The 16,338-nt window shown below is 46.6% G+C and overlaps 1 protein-coding gene across 7 annotated transcripts in view; it reads left to right on the plus strand.

Annotated features, from left to right (window-relative positions):
* The window catches only part of SHROOM3 (shroom family member 3), a 253,836-nt gene that overhangs the window by 191,409 nt on the left and 46,089 nt on the right, over window positions 1-16,338 (plus strand). For all 7 annotated transcript variants that reach the window (XM_045018424.1, XM_045018425.1, XM_045018429.1 and 4 more), the window contains one exon: window positions 13,540-13,671. In XM_045018424.1, coding sequence (XP_044874359.1) covers window positions 13,540-13,671 — 132 coding nt within the window. The remainder of the gene's footprint in view (window positions 1-13,539; window positions 13,672-16,338) is intronic.

A 16,338-nucleotide genomic window follows, 5' to 3' on the forward strand; every position in this document is an offset into this window, starting at 1 on the left:
CAACAAAATAGCAAATGAAATTTAATGTGGATAAATGTAAAGTAATGCACATTGGAAAAAATAACCCCAACTATACATACAACATGATGGGGGCTAATTTAGCTACAACGAGTCAGGAAAAAGATCTTGGAGTTATCGTGGATAGTTCTCTGAAGATGTCCACGCAGTGTGCAGAGGCGGTCAAAAAAGCAAACAGGATGTTAGGAATCATTAAAAAGGGGATAGAGAATAAGACTGAGAATATATTATTGCCCTTATATAAATCCATGGTACGCCCACATCTCGAATACTGTGTACAGATGTGGTCTCCTCACCTCAAAAAAGATATTCTAGCACTAGAAAAGGTTCAGAAAAGAGCAACTAAAATGATTAGGGGTTTAGAGAGGGTCCCATATGAGGAAAGATTAAAGAGGCTAGGACTCTTCAGTTTGGAAAAGAGAAGACTAAGGGGGGACATGATAGAGGTATATAAAATCATGAGTGATGTTGAGAAAGTGGATAAGGAAAAGTTATTTACTTATTCCCATAATACAAGAACTAGGGGTCACCAAATGAAATTAATAGGCAGCAGGTTTAAAACAAATAAAAGGAAGTTCTTCTTCACGCAGTGCACAGTCAACTTGTGGAACTCCTTACCTGAGGAGGTTGTGAAGGCTAGGACTATAACAATGTTTAAAAGGGGACTGGATAAATTCATGGTGGCTAAGTCCATAAATGGCTATTAGCCAGGATGGGTAAGAATGGTGTCCCTAGCCTCTGTTCGTCAGAGGATGGAGATGGATGGCAGGAGAGAGATCACTTGATCGTTGCCTTTTAGGTTCACTCCCTCAGGGGCACCTGGCATTGGCCACTGTCGGTAGACAGATACTGGGCTAGATGGACCTTTGGTCTGACCCGGTACGGCCTTTCTTATGTTCTTATGTTCTTATGTTCTGGGCTACACTTATACAGGCATTGCCGTTATCAGCTAAGCCACACGCACAGCATCCAGAATAGGACTCAGGATCCTGTGCTCTCAAACCACAGGACATGACCACTTAAACTCAAGGAGATTCTCTGTTGCCTGTGCCAGCAGTATGGATTATGTGCTATTTTTGGACCAGCCGCAGCAGGAACAAAATGACAGATGCTTGAGCAGCACTGGCTTTCCACCCAGTGGAGCGCAGTGATATCTACAACATGCATGCCGGAGAGCGAGAGTGAATAGAGTGTGTCTCACATGGTAATGTCTAGTTCAACCCACAGGACTATAGGGTTAGCCCTTCATTTAAATATTGTCAACCATGAAAACAGTCAGGAATAGTGCAGAAGAGGAAGAGATCAATTCCACTTCCCAGGAGATAGAGGATTTTCATCCTGGGGACATTTTCATTCACCAGGGGACATAAATGTTTCACTAGCTGATAACTGTCCCTTGGAGAGCTGGCCTTAAGCCTGCAATATGAGGTATCAGAATTCAAGCCAAACAACTGCCCTTATGTCACTGGCTGAGCCCAGGGCTGCTGGGGCAGGGATTTCAGGACAATGTGTGACATTATGTAACAGCAACCCAGCACCACAGGGCATGATAAGGATAGAAAGGGAGCCTTAACCCCTTCACTTCCTTCCTCTGGTGGGCATGTCAGATGGGAGTGTCATTTTCCTGTTTGTAGTCAGATCATTTAATGTTTCAGTGTTTGGGGTTTTTCAGTTAGAATATACAAGAAAATGCCCAAAGAGCTCAGTGGAACTGGAGAGGACAAGTTTTTGTTACTAGTCACATGGCCAATTGCTGCCTTCACTTTCCACCCAGTGTAAGAAGTTCCAGCCTTTGTGCAAATTTTTGTAGTGAAATGCAAACCCTGCATGATACCATTTATTGTAACAGTATCGTCAACCCCAAACATCAAAAATAAACATCAGGTCCCCAAAATTAAGAAATTGGCTTAAAAATAATTAAATTTGAAAAATTAATAAACGGAATTGCTTTATTTGCCTATTGGTTTTTGAACCCTTAGGGATTTCATTTTCAAACTTGTTTCTGTGACTATAATACCTGGAAACTTCCTCCTTTCTTTTTTAAACAAAACCCAGGATTTTCTTATAATCAGTTGACTCCAGAAGCTAGGGATTTAGGGAAAATAATATAGAGCACAAAGTTCACAATAGAATTGCGAGAGTTGGCAACACTGTAATAATTGGGGGTATTGAGAGCCAAGGGTTTGGTTGAGGTCCACTGTAATCTAAAAACAATGGACAGACCCAAACATGGTGCAGAGTGTTAGCAGTGAAATTCTGGAAGTGAATACAGGGAGTGTTGGAGGAAATCATTTGAACAAAAGCAATGGAAGGAGAGTGAGCACAGAGGGCCAACAGAAAGTGTTCAGAGAGAAATAAATGTGTTTCCAAGAATTATGTATAATGTCTGGCAATAAAATACACAGACACACCAAAACTACATTAAAGAAATAGATATAAGAGAGAGAGAGATGGAAAATATCAGGTACACGAAAGGCCCGGAGAGAATGCAGGATGGAATGCAGAGATTGTAAATAATGATAAAGAAAGCAAAACAGATGGGACTGAAAGGCAAAGTGCCCGAGAGGTTAAGATAAATAATAAGAAATGTTTCAAGTATGTAGGTAACAAGAGGTCAGTGCAGGACACAGACAAGCCTTTAGGAGGAGGTCAGAGTAATTTATGGACAGAAGAGGTGGATGTTACTAAAACATTCAATGAATTCTCCAGAAAGGAAGGTCTGTTGGTAGAGGTAAAGGGAGGATGAAAGATATCAAATGCTAGAAACAGACTACATGTTCTGGGGGAGTTGATTAAGGGCTATTATGAATCTGAGGCCACACAAGATCCATCTCAGAAATCTAAAGGAGGTGGTAAAAGATGGGGAAACCTTTAAGCGTTGTTTAGAAACAGGCAGTGAGTGATGGACTGCAGAGATAGTGCAATACGTACAAAGAAACTTGCCTTAATGGAGGTGGTCTTCTAATAAAATTGGAGTCTTGGTCCTCAGTGGACCAGGGTCTTCAGTCGGGATGGCATAGCTCCATTGACTTTACTGGAGCTGTACTGATTGATATCACCTGAGGCTCTGGCCCAGTACGCTGTGGATACTAAAGTGGCAGTCTCTTAAAACAGAAGATTGCCTAATAAGGTTGATTTCTTATAAAGATTTTAGTGTATTTTCTGAAGGGTCTAATGAGTGACCAAAAAAGGGTAGACATGTCAGCTTTAACTTTAAAAAAGCAGCTACAGATTCTGACACCTTAGTCATGATGAATAATATCTTATTCCACAAATAGCTCATTGGGTGACATTCTGGCCCCATTGAAGTCAATGGCAAAACTCCCATTGACTTCAGTGGGGCCAGGGTTTTATCGAATAAGACTATCTGTGGAGTGAGGGTGTTAAATCTTTTTTTCATTGAAAAACCCTATAGCTATTTGAGAAAAGGGAAAGAAATGGATGAGGGAAACCAGTGTTCTAAAGCAGGGGCGGGCAAACTTTTTTGCCTGAGGGCCACATCAGGTTTCCAAAATTGTATGGAGGGCCGGTTAGCGGAGGCTGTGCCTCCCTAAACAGCCAGGCATGGCCAGGCCCCCCATTCAACCCCCCCTGCTTCTTGCCCCCTGATGGTCCCCCCAAGACCCCTGCCCTATCCACCCCTCCCTGTCCCCTGACCACCCCCAGACCGTCCACCCCGGAGTGCCCCCTGCCATCCCTTCCAACCCCTCATCTCATTCCTGACTGCCCCCCACAACCCCTTCCCTCTATCCAACACCCCCGTTCCATGCCCCCTTACTGGGCTCCCTGGAGCACCGGTGGCTGGCAGCGTTACAGCCGCGCTGCCCAGAGCACCAGGACAGCCAGTCACGCCGCCGCACAGCACAGCGCACCAGGACAGGCAGCCGCCCCGCCCAGCTGGAGCCAGCCACGCACCGTGCAGCACAGAGCACCGGGTCAGGCCACGGCTCTGCAGCTGCGCTGCTGGGCAAGAGCTCGCAGCCCCACCGCCCAGAGCATTGCACCAGCGGCGCAGTGAGCTGAGGCTGCAGGGAAGGGGGAACAGCAGAGGAGGAGCCGGGGGCGAGCCTCCCGGGCCAGGAGCTCAGGGGCCGGGCAGGACGGTCCTGCAGGCCGGATGTGGCCTGCGGGCCGTAGTTTGCCCACCTCTGCTCTAAAGAGATTACAACAAAGATGGCTCCAAAACCTAGGTCTGTATTCTGTAGTAAAGGAGATAAAGAGGGATATTCCCTCTTCAATACATTCCAATTAGCCATCCTTGAAGTATACAAAATTCTTAAAGGTTTAATGCCACAAGACTGTATCCCTTATATATATAGTATTTCAGTATTCTACAGAAATGACCCAAACTGCCTCAGTATCGCTAATGCAGGGGGTAGTGTTTTGTATTATTAAGGCAAAATTAGGCTCCTAAACCTTTGTTTTAGCTCCTAAATAAGTGACCTGATTTTCAGAAGTGCTGAGAGCCCTGCAGCTTCCCCTGAAGTCAGCTGGAGCTGCTGGGGGCTCAGAACTTTACTTACTTATGTACTTAATAATGGAGTTAGGAGACTAACTTCCGACTCCTAAATTTAGAAATCTTGGCTTTAATGTATAACACTGCAGTATTCTTTTGCTAATGGCTGAGTAAGTGTTAAGTGAGGAGCAAAAGGGCCATACACCTAAGCTAAGGAACGGCTGGACAGAAAGTCTTTGTATAGCTAGTAGTTAACGTGTGCAGCATTAAATACCAAAGGCACAATGGGAGCAGCCAGTATAAATAACATTTAACAGTTCGACAAGAACTTTGCAGAAAAGGAAATATTCTGGGTGCAGCTGCCAACTTCAAGTGAGGTAGAGGGATGTTACATAGACCCAGCTAGCCTGAGAAACAGTGTTATATCTGGGTGACAGAAAAAGGACAACTGCGGGATTGTGCTTTTCCGAGATGGTCACTGTGGTTTGTTTTTTTAAACTATGTAACTCTGAGGCTGTTTTCTGGGTACTGCAATTTAAGTGGAAGGGGCCTGCTAGTCTGTTTGCCAGGGCACTCTGAGGGAGGGAAGTGGACCCTGCTCCCTTTTGGAGATTTAATATTGTCCAAAAAAAGTTGCTGTAAAGAAGGTGAGAAAGCGACTTGTGGGCCTTGAGCTGAGCAATGACAGTCAAGGCACAAGGTATTTCGCTGATTTATTCCCTGCACTGAGGTAACTATTTCCATTGTAAACTGGAAAAGGGAAGAAAAGCCGGGTATCATGTTCGTAAAGAGCCTTCCTAGAGAGTGAACGTACTACCGAGTAACTGGATTCAGTGCGGTGTCGAGGATTGCTATGGGATCGCGGTGCTGTGGGAAGTTTCCATCTTTCAGGGGACATGTCAAGCCAAGGCCTGAGATGTAAAGATTCTGTAGCACCTTTTGTAAGAGTAGGTGTGTTAACCCTACTGTCCATTTAGCTAGCAATTGTCTGCCTATCTGCAGTTCCCCCTGCATATTCACCTGGGCAGGATATTCTTCTTCACGTCCTGTCCTAAAAGGTCCGGGGTGTTACTGTATGCTGCTAAACAGCCGCTCTGTTCCAGCTCAGAGGCATCCGCATTTTAGTGATTGAATGATCCCTATCTCTTAGGTACTTGGCAGCAGTTGTGAGGTTTAATTCATTGTGTTATTTATTAACTGTTTGATTATCACAGGGGATGTTTTTGTCTTTTATCATTTTTCTGTCACCCATGGGTGAGTGCTTTTCATGAAGCGATCATTCTATATCTGACCTCCTGCTCAAAAGAAATCAGCACTTCACCTTGAATGATCTCGTAGAATGTGTGTTAACTACTTACGCTAAACAATCTGTACCCACTTGTATTTAGCTTTAACACACTTTCTGGAACCAGAAGAGCTCTCTGTAGCTTGAAAGCTTGTCTCTTTCACCAACAGAAGTCAGTCCAAAGAAGATATTACCTCACCCACCTTGTCTCTTGATGATCTTTCAGTATTTAGATAATAATTGGAGACATACCAATCTCCTAGAGCTGGAAGAGACCTTGAAAGATCATTGAGTCCAGCCCCCTGCCTTCACTAGCAGGACCAATTTTTGCCCCAGATCCCTAAGTGGCCCCCTCCACGATTGAACTCACAACCCTGGGTTTAGCAGGCCAATGCTCAAACCACTGAGCTATCCCTCCCCCTCAGTGGGTTTGTAATACCAAATGCAGCCCAGCACATGATAGCGTTCAAAGGGTACATCCAGACTACCTGCCGTATCAGCAGGTAGCGATCGATTTATCAAGGATCGATATATCACGTCTCGTTAAGACGCGATATATCGATCCCCGAACGCGCTCCCTGTTGACTCCGGAACTCCACCAGAATGAGCGGCGGTAGCAGAGTCAATGGGGGAGCTGTGGCCATCGATCCCACACCGTGAGGACGGGAGGTAAGTCGCAATAAGATACATCGACTTCAGCTATGGTATTCCCGTAGCTGAAGTTGCGTATCTTACATTACCACCCCACCCCATCCCCGAGTGTAGACCAGGCCAAAGAGTGCAAGGCCCAATAAATCTCTTTTGGGTTTCCTTCAGCAGCAACCCCAGATCCTGTGCAGGAACTAACTACTTTTTCTTGTCTCTGTGACATAAATACAACAACTGTGTATTAGGAGGAACACTCCAGCTGTGCACCACTTAGCTGCTGATCTGTAAATTTGACCACATGTGGATACATATGGGAATACATTGGAAGTGACCAGAAAAGGACTATGGGCATAGCAGCAGTGGGAATCCGTAGTGTCTTGCTTTTCCAACATGTTTGTAAAATAATTTAAAAAAATCACGGTGCTTCTGTTACAGTGGTGAGGAGAGCATGTGCTCCTCAGACCTTTATGGCTGCTGTCTACTTACTCTCCTTCCCCTCGGCAGTTAGATGCCCAATAGTCACTGTAATGGTTTCTCAGTCCCCTGTCTTTCTCTTTTCCATGACTGCTGAGGAGATGAATGGAAGGGAGAGGAGGGGAATGGCTCGATCAGAGCTGAATCTGAGCTGCATTAGTGCAGATATCGTGTAGACTGGGAGAACTGATGTCTGCCATTTAGGAGAAGCGTGACGGGTTTGGTCACAGAGACCCCCTTGGGACTGTCACCTGCCGTGCTGAGATTACCTCTGAGACTGTTTTCCCTGCCAGCTTGGGACTCCAGAACCCTGCCTTGTTGAGCCAGACACACTAGCCTGCTGCAACCCAGACTCGGGTCTGGTCCACACCCCCAAAGCTGCAGACTTTACCCAAAAACTGCTCAACAGGTCACCTATTTCCAGCACCCAGACACCCAGCTCCCAATGGGATCCAAACCCCAAATAAATCCGTTTTATTCTGTATAAAGCTTATACAGGGTAAACTCATAAATTGTCCAACCTCTATATCACTGATAGAGAGAGATGCACAGCTGTTTGCTCCCCTAAGGTATTAATCACTTACTCTGGGTTCAATAATAAACAAAAGTGATTTTATTAAGAATAAAAAGTAATAACAGACAGAACAAAGTAAGTCACCAAGCAAAATAAAGCAAAAACACACAAGTCTAAGCCTAATACACTAAGAAACTGTTTTCAAGTAAAATCTCACCCTCGGAGATGTTCCAATAAACTTCTTTCACAGACTTGACTCCTTCCTAGTCTGGGCCTGATCCTTTCTCCTGGTAGGGTCCTTGTTAGTTCCAGCAGACATCTTAGGTGAAAAACGGGTGTTCTCATGACTGGCCGCCCCCTTTGTTCTCTTCCACCCCCTTTTATAGCTTTGGCACAAGGCGGGAATCTTTTGTCTCTCTGGGGCCTCCTTCTAAATGGAAAAGTACCAGATTGAAGATGAATTTCATTATCAGGTGACACGGTCACATGTCACTGTAAAACCTCATTCTTCATTACCCACGGGCTGGCCCACATGTACACAGGAACATCTACAACCAGTTGTCCTAGTCAATGGGAGCCATCAAGATTCTAAACCACCATTAATGGCCCACACTTTGCATAGTTACAATAGGACCTCAGAGTTATACTTCATATTTCTAGCTTCCGATACAGGAATGATACATGCATACAAATAGGATGACCACACTCAGTAGATTATAAGCTTTGTAATGATGCCTTACAAGAGACCTTTTGCATAAAGCATATTCCAGTGACGACATCTTCACGTTCATAAGCATGTTTTCATAAAGCATATGGAGTGCATTGTCACAAGAAGAATGGAAAGTTATTTTACCGAGGAGCACCTGTTGGTGTTTTCGAAAAGTTCGGTGCTGATCCTTCCATTTCTAGGCCACGTACTGGACACTAGGAATACATTTACTTCTAACTCCCAGAACGGGTTGGTGCTGAATGTTCCTGCTGTAGTTAATGAGTATTTCTCATTTACACTGAGGCGTACATGTACATTACTAAATGCTGGGCACAATGGCAGTGGAGACAGTGCAGGCTCCAGGGTGGGCTCGTGAGCAGCGTATGTCCCCAGGGCCCGTGCTGGGTTGTACTGCTCATGCTGGCGCATGCATTGGCTTCACGGCTACTGTTACCTGGGCTAGCTGGATTCAGGTTAGCTTGGTAGGCTACTGCTAAACGCACTCTCCACCAATCTGGCAGTGCCAGGAGGGGACTTCAAGTGGCATAAATTAGTTACACTCACTTTAAGGCCCCTTTACGCTACCAGAGAGGCATCAAGTGTAACTGAGAATCAGGCCCTGAGTAGTGATGTCAGAATTTGCCCCAGAGCTAAGGAGAAGTGCATGTCCTGAGACTCTTAACATTTCAGTTGGATCCCGCCATCTCCCCAGAATGAGACAGCTCGTTCCCCCAGGGTCTATCTTCCCCTTTGCCACAGAGTGAAGATGAGCTGATGGTCAGTTACTGTTTCCATGGGTTGACTAATGGAGGATTAGAAATAAAATTGCTACTTCTCTATATCCGCTCCGCACGGTTGTGTCAGGCCAAAACGGCAGCCAATGGGCACATCCTGGCCCCGCTGCTGCATGGGGAGGAACCTGGCCACAATCCCACAGCCTGGCCAGTCTGAGCACCCAGGGATGCTAAGCAGTTCCTGGGGGAACTGGCTTCCTGGGCAGCAGCTGAAGAGCCATTCTGTAGCCAGGCAGCCCCATTCACGCCCACGGACGAAGCGACTGGTGCTCGGAGGGATGTTGGGTGGAAGTGGTGCTCTCTCTTCTCCAGTATTGCCACGTGCCAGCTCTCATAACTTGAGCATGAGTTTTGCAATATTTGGTGTTTTTTCTTAAAGCCCCAGCTCCTGGAGTCATGTGATTGTAGGAGACGCCCAGCTTTCGTTAATAAACACCGAGTACATTTCTGTTCTCATGGTTGCCAAGAAAGGCCTGAAACCGTGGCCTGACTGCCTCCTGAAGGCTCCAATCCCACCAGGCAAATGGGTCATTCTTAAATTCCATGTATTTTAAGCCTGTCTCATGGAGTGAGGGAAGGCTCACTCGTGGTTTTTGGCTGGCCACATTGCTTCTCTACCAGTGCCAGGCTCTCCTCTGCAGAATTACAGGACCTGAGATTTGGCTTACTATCAGTGCAATAGTATAGCTGTATATCCTGCTTTGTACTAGTGATAGCAAACCGCCAAAGGGACCAAATCCCTATATTGTGTATGTGCCCAAAGCTACTGAAATCAGTGGGAATTTTAAGTACACAAAGAATGCAGGGTCAAGTTACCTCATTTGGAGACAAGTTACCAGTCAGCGTCCATCAGCTGAGGGCTTTTCTGATCTGCTGAGGTCTGCCAAAGGGTGCTGGAAATCTTGCAAGAATAGATTTCTCAGATGCTTCCATGTGCTCACTTGTAACAAAGATCCCCCCGAGAGCAGCTCTGTCTAGAAACAAGTAGAGCAGATGTGTCAGCTCTGCAGGGTGGGGGCCATTTCTTTGCTGTATGTTTGCAAAGAGCTTGGCATTTTGGGGCCCTGGTGTCACGGATCCACAGGTCTGGTCCCTGGGAGAGCTCCTTCAATGTGTCAGCCCCCTTAGGGTCAGACTGTCTCACTGGGGCAAACCCCATGGCTTCACAGCTCCTGGGACTGAAACTCGGAGCCTTCCACACACCTGCTCTATGCCGTGAGCTCCCTGCAGCAAGTCCACCTGGATTGGACCCCGGAGGGAGTGACTCCCAGACAGCGCTGTAAAAGCAGAAGAGCGTATTAGATGTCTGGAACACAGCGTCAAAAGTCCTTGGTTATCACAGAGAACAGAGAGTTACAGCATAGGCCATCTGGGCCAGTTCAGAGCCCAGAGCTCTCCTCTGACCCTTTCTTAGTCCCAGTCCAGAAGCTTTTCCTGCTTCCAGCAACCCACACTTAACAACTACACACACCCCCGCCCCTCCTCAGTCCTTTGTCCTTGTTCCCAGGCAAACATTGTCACCTGGCCCTCCTCCTAGCCCTTTGTTCTCCAGCTGGTGAAACCAGGCTGGCTTTCTGCGGAGGGGTGGATCTTCCATAGTTGTTATTTGCTAGGTACCAAAAGTCCGAGCAATTGTCTTCTGAGACTCTTCATAGCATGGGGTCAGGCCCAGACAGCCAGGCATCAGTCATACCTGGAGCTCTGCAAAGGGTACACAACCTTTTCCCCCCACCTAGTTAACCATGCAGCACATGGGGGAAACTGAGGCACACAGTGTTCATACAAAACATGATGACGAATTCTCACTTCATCACATCTGTCCTCTAGGCACTCCTGCAATATAAGCAATAATATTTTTTTTCAAAAAAGAGGTTAAGTTTAATCTTATCGAGCCCAGTTCTCTCCTCTCTGCTCTATCCTGCACTGAAATAGTCTTCTCCCACACAGGCATAAATCAGGAGTAATAGTAACTATATTGATGAAACTGGTGCGAGAGGAGAAGTGGAGCCATTGGCTTCAGTGGCATGTCCCTGGTGTAACATGAGAAATTTGGCTTCCAGTATTCATGCAGGCTTTTTCCTGAGAGGAATCTGGCTAGCTTTATACAGAGGGAGATCTATTTTATGTGGCTTCGGTCCATCAGTTTGTATTGTTTTGTATGTGCATGGAGTAACTGTGAGGCCCCACCGTCTCAGTTGCTAAATAACACCCCCTTACTCCTACCCACGAGGTTCCTCAGAGCTTTATACAGAGGGGAATAGGACACAGTCACACTGGGTGAGAGGCAAAGTAGAGTGAGATTTGATTAAAAAAGGCAGCTACAGCAGGATCTGGGGTAAAGTGCAGACACAGATAAGCGGACGGAGGAAGGAGGCCATTCTGTCTAGTTCTGGACCAATGAAATTCCCCAATCTAGGTGAAAGTGCTACTGCTTCCCTGGTATATCTCATCTGCAATGTGAGATTTAAAATTCTTGCCTGACACGTGGGGGAATTGCGGGGGAGAGGGGCTTGGAGGGGGGAGGATTTAAATGGATACAAAGAAGGCTGGTCTCTCACAGGAATGGAATCCAAGCCATCCGAAATATCTAAAGCCTCATATGTTGGCATGTGCTCTGAAGCCTATTAAACGTAGAACAAGGGACAATTACTCCCCATCTTAGTCTGCGGCTCTCCTCAGGGCTAGGCAGGAGGGAAGGAAAGACAGGGAAAGAGCATGCGTCTCATACAGATTTTTATGCAGTGTTTTCCTTACGTTAGCAGAGAGGTGACTGTAAACCGGACCCACATTTGACTGTGAAAATTTGAGTCATTAAGAACACCCAGTGTTTCGAGAGATTTTATTTTCTATGCTAAAAGAATAGCCATCATTAATAATCATCTGTGTTGGTTTTGATGGGGTGGGCTAGCCCTTTGTGTGTTAATCTGATTGGAAGAACGTTGAACTGGGGATAGACCTTTCTATCTCGCCATCATTCCGCGTAGGTAGGACTTGTCTGCGGGCGTAAGATCAATGGTTTTGCTGTTAGCAAAGCTAGCCTGGAATACAGCCTTAAAACAAGAACTAGTGCTCACCCAAGCTAAGTTCCTCAGCTCTGCAATGCAGCTCCTGCTCCTCTGACAGGAAAGAAGGATGTTCTTGTGGTTAAGGCGCTAGACTCAGAGACAGGAGGTCAGTGGTCAGTTCCTGGCTCTATCATAGACTTCCACTGTGACCTTGGGCCAGTCACTTAATGTCTTAAGGCCTCATTTGTAAAATGGGGATAACGTTTCCTTTCTCGTAGCTTTTGTCTTGTCTGTGTAAACCAGGGTGGGCAAACTTTTTGGCCCGAGGGCCACATCTGGTAATAGAAATTGTATGGTGGGTCATGAATGTTGACAAAATTGGGGTTGGGGTGCGGGAGGGGGTGAGGGCTCTGGTTGGGGGTGCGGGCTCTGGGGTGGGGCCAGAAATGAGGAGGGTGCGGGAGAGGCTCCGGGCTGGGGTGGAGGAGTGGGGTGTGGGGCGGGGTGAGGGTTCCAGATGGGCAGGGTGGACTCTGGGGTGGGGCTGGGGATGAGGAATTTGGGATATAAGAGGGTGCTCTGGGCTGGGACCGAGGGGTTCAGAGGGTGGGAGAGGGATCAGGGATGGGGCTAGGGCAGGGGGGCAGGCCCTGAGCGCGCTTACCTCAAGCGGCTCCTGGAAGCAGGCGCATATCCCTCTCCAGCTCCTACGGGGAGGCACAGCCAGGCGGCTCTGCACGCTGCCCCATCAGCAGACACTACCCCTGCAGCTCCAATTGGAGTGCTGGAGGGGGCCATTGGAGTGTGTAGGAGCCAGAGCAGGGTCATGCCGCAGCTTCCAGGAGCCACGTGGTACGGCCCCCGACCCTGCACCCTGGCTGGAGCGCTGGAGCGGGGCAAGCCCCAGACCCCGCTCCCCATTGGGAGCTCGCACGCTGGCTTAAAATGGCTGGTGGGCTGGATCCGGCCCACGAGCCGTAGTTTGCCCACCCCTGGTGTAGACTGTAAGATCTCAAAGGCCAAGGACTGCCTTTTACTATGTGTAAGTTCAGGACCTGGCACAATGGCTGCCCCCTCTCACTATTAGCATTTGTACTTCTCAGTAGGTTAATGCATTAACCTCTGGTTACCTTCCCCAGACCTGAGGACGAGCTCTGTGAAGTTCAGAAACTTGTCCCCTCCACCAGAGGTTGGCCTAATAAAAGATATTACTTCACCCACTTTGTCTCTCTCTCAATACGTTCTATATTTGATCCCGCTGCTGATTCTTCTCGATCAGTGACAATATGTGTTGATCTATTGCACAGTTGCTCCAAAACATTTAGGGAGGAGGGTTTTTAATGACCAAGCTCTGCCGAGCTATAACGAAGGGCAGAATTTCACCCTACGAATCCAGATTTGGTGGTGATGTATCCTTTCATCTTTCCCATGGAGAAGAATAGGCACATCAATGGCTTTTAGCAGCTGTTTTCCATCAGACATTTTCCTTTGTGCGTGTCAAAAATGAGGCTTTGATGTAATACCCCCCATCTACATATTTCTTTGATGTTTTGAAAGTGATCTTAATGTATGTGTGTCTGTCTGTCTGTCTCAGGCACTCCCTGAACTTTGACACTCCCTTGGTTTCTTTTGACAGGGACACATGTGTAGCAAAGGAACACGCTGACCTACCAGCTTCCCGCTCACTCAGTCCGGAGTGTATCCCCACTGACCTACAGCACAGCAAAACAGCATGGTCAGGAGCAGCTAAACCGCGGCTGAAGAACAGGTGAGAGAGAAGATGGTTTTGCTCATGATTCTCTTCCCGCCCTCTACCTATTCCGGTTATTTATGTACTTTGAATTTCATTCTGGGACAGATCCTCAGCTGGGTCCGTTGTCAAACACAACTTCCCTCGGCGGGGAGAAGAATCAATTTATACCCGTGTAAGTGTCGAGTTTTTGAAGCATCAGGAAGTGGGAATGTGTCGGAGTAATTATCTCACGTCACACTGAGCCCTTCGCACACCTCCAGCACAGTGCCAGGGAAATAAACTCAATCTTGTGCCCTGAGCAAGGGACAGCTTTGCTGTCGTTGATAATGTTTGTGTGGGGCTGTGCACAGAGTAGCTAGTCACTCTTGTTGCTGATCTGCCCAAGGGGAGACTGCTTGACTCGGGTGTGCTTTCCTTTCCTCTCCTTTATAGAACTTTGTCAGTCCTGGAGAAGACAATTAGAGAAGTAGGACCAAATTCAGCTTTCCTCTGCACTGGGGTAAATCTGGAGTCACTCCATTGCTTTGGACCAAGGGATAGATTTGTAGAGGTATTGAGGCATCTGAAGAATAGAGCTGTGCAAATAACGCATTTTTTGATTTGCTGGGGGTTCTGAAAAATCAAGGAAAATTTTCAGTGAATTGAAGAGTGAAAAAAAGAGTTCATTTCAGATTGAAAGAAATGTTTAATTTTGACAAAATCCAAATGTTTCCCTTTTTATTTTGACCAGTTTTTAATTGTTTTTTGTTGTTGTTGTAAAACTAATGGAAATTTTGAAAGAAAAGGCTGTTTTGAACTGAAAATAAATCAAAACGCTTTGAGAGTTCAAGATTAGTACTTCCTGCTTGTAGATCTTTCATTCCCAACAGTGGTTACTTGAGAGAAGCGTCACAGTTTAGTGCTTCATTGTGATATTTTACCATCAGAGACATAGTCATGGGTTTTTTTTATTACACCGAGGGTAGCATTTCAGGCTGTGTCTGCTGCCTGTCTATATTGTGTATCAGTGGTTGACACTTTGGTTCCAAACAGGAAATAGCCTTAATGTAGAAGCATTTGAGAGTGGGAGGGAATATGCTGCATGGTCTTAACCTTTGGCTGTGCCATGAGGGGCAGCCCCACGACTTGTTTGCTTTCTGTAAACACACACGAAATGATGAAGTGCTTTGGATCGCCGATTGTCTAAAACGTTCTGTGAAATTCAGGGTGGAAAATAAGTGTTTCCAGTCTTTGGGAAATTCCAGGATTCTAGGGCCAGACTCTTAGCTGCTGGAAATTGGGGTCTGTTGAAATCAGTGGAGCTGCACCTGTTTTCATCAGCTGAGGCTCTGTCCTGGAGTTGGCATCGTTAACTATAGAATGCTGTGTAATTTTTGAGTACCGCCTGCCTGATTCTTTGTTGCCCAGCTCTTTGTGGAGTGCAAAGTGGGTATAAAATGCTACTCGATCGTAATGATCCTGTTTTACAGCCACTCTGCACAGGAGGCATGAATGACTATACAAGGTGCAAAGCAGTGAAGAATCAGGCCTAGAGAGTCCAGATCAAGAACTCTCTTCATTGAAGGTTTTGTATGAAAGAGGTGCTGGCTCCTTACATATCTGAGCTATATTATATATTTGAGTTACGTTACATATAGGGTCTATATTTTCAGGTTTATTAGGCACTGCAAGCCACCAGAGGAGACTAGTCACCGCTGTGCCGGGTAACTCTCTGTTGGTGTAAATCTAGTGGAGGCAGCTCTGCCCTCTCCCATCCCCAGGGGAAGGGGAAGGAGGAGCAGGGAGGGAAGGGATCATGGCAGACCTGAGCTCATCTTTGCCTGCCCCTTCCCTGATGTAAGGTCCCTGAGGGACCTTAGGCCAGTGACATAAGTTAAGTTGACCCTGGCAGCTTGAACTTGCACCAGGACTGAATCAGGTAGCTGCAACCAGCTCCCTGCAGCCACCCTGCTCTCCACTCTGTCCAGGCTGTGAGAGATTGAGGCCATAGGGCCTGGAGACTGCTCTCGCAAGCTCAGGGGCAAATCAGGAGAACTCAGTTGAAACCAGAGGGTCAGATCCCCTGTTGGTGTCCATCAACTTATCTGTGAGTTATGCCAGGTAAGGGTCTGGTTCAGAATCTATGTAGTATGTAAATGCGTATATACCTGTGTACATACACTGGTGTGGGGGCAGCCAGGCCTTTTATGTGTGTAACTCCACTGAATTCAACAGAGCTGCTTTTGATTTGCATCTTGGTAAGTCGGAGGCGAATCAGGCACAGCAGTATGAACGTATAGCACAAAAAGAGTGGAATTCAGATATCCCATCTCAAACTGTTATCCCAAACAGGATCATGTTCCTGGTGTCTGCTAATTACACTGCAAATCCCTTTTGCTATCTGCAGTTATTCACTGTCCCCATTACATTGGGATAATCAGGCTTATAGTGTGACATATTTCCTGCCAGTCACCGGCTCTGTACTGCTCATTATTGGAAACGAGCGAGAGTTGGAAAGCACATTCCATCCATTGTTTAGAAGTCTCTCCTGATGCGGTTGCTGCGTGTTTTCTAGCAGAGGGCTTAAGCATCTTAGTCTGTCTTGTTCTCTTGGTTTTTTTGAACTAATTATGTATTGACTGAAGAAGAACCAGAAAAATTGTTTGCGTTAAACCTGTTGGGCCAGATCCTCAGTTGGCATAA

Source organism: Mauremys mutica, chromosome 5 (assembly GCF_020497125.1).
Source record: "Mauremys mutica isolate MM-2020 ecotype Southern chromosome 5, ASM2049712v1, whole genome shotgun sequence".
Classification (NCBI taxonomy): Eukaryota; Metazoa; Chordata; order Testudines; family Geoemydidae; genus Mauremys; species Mauremys mutica.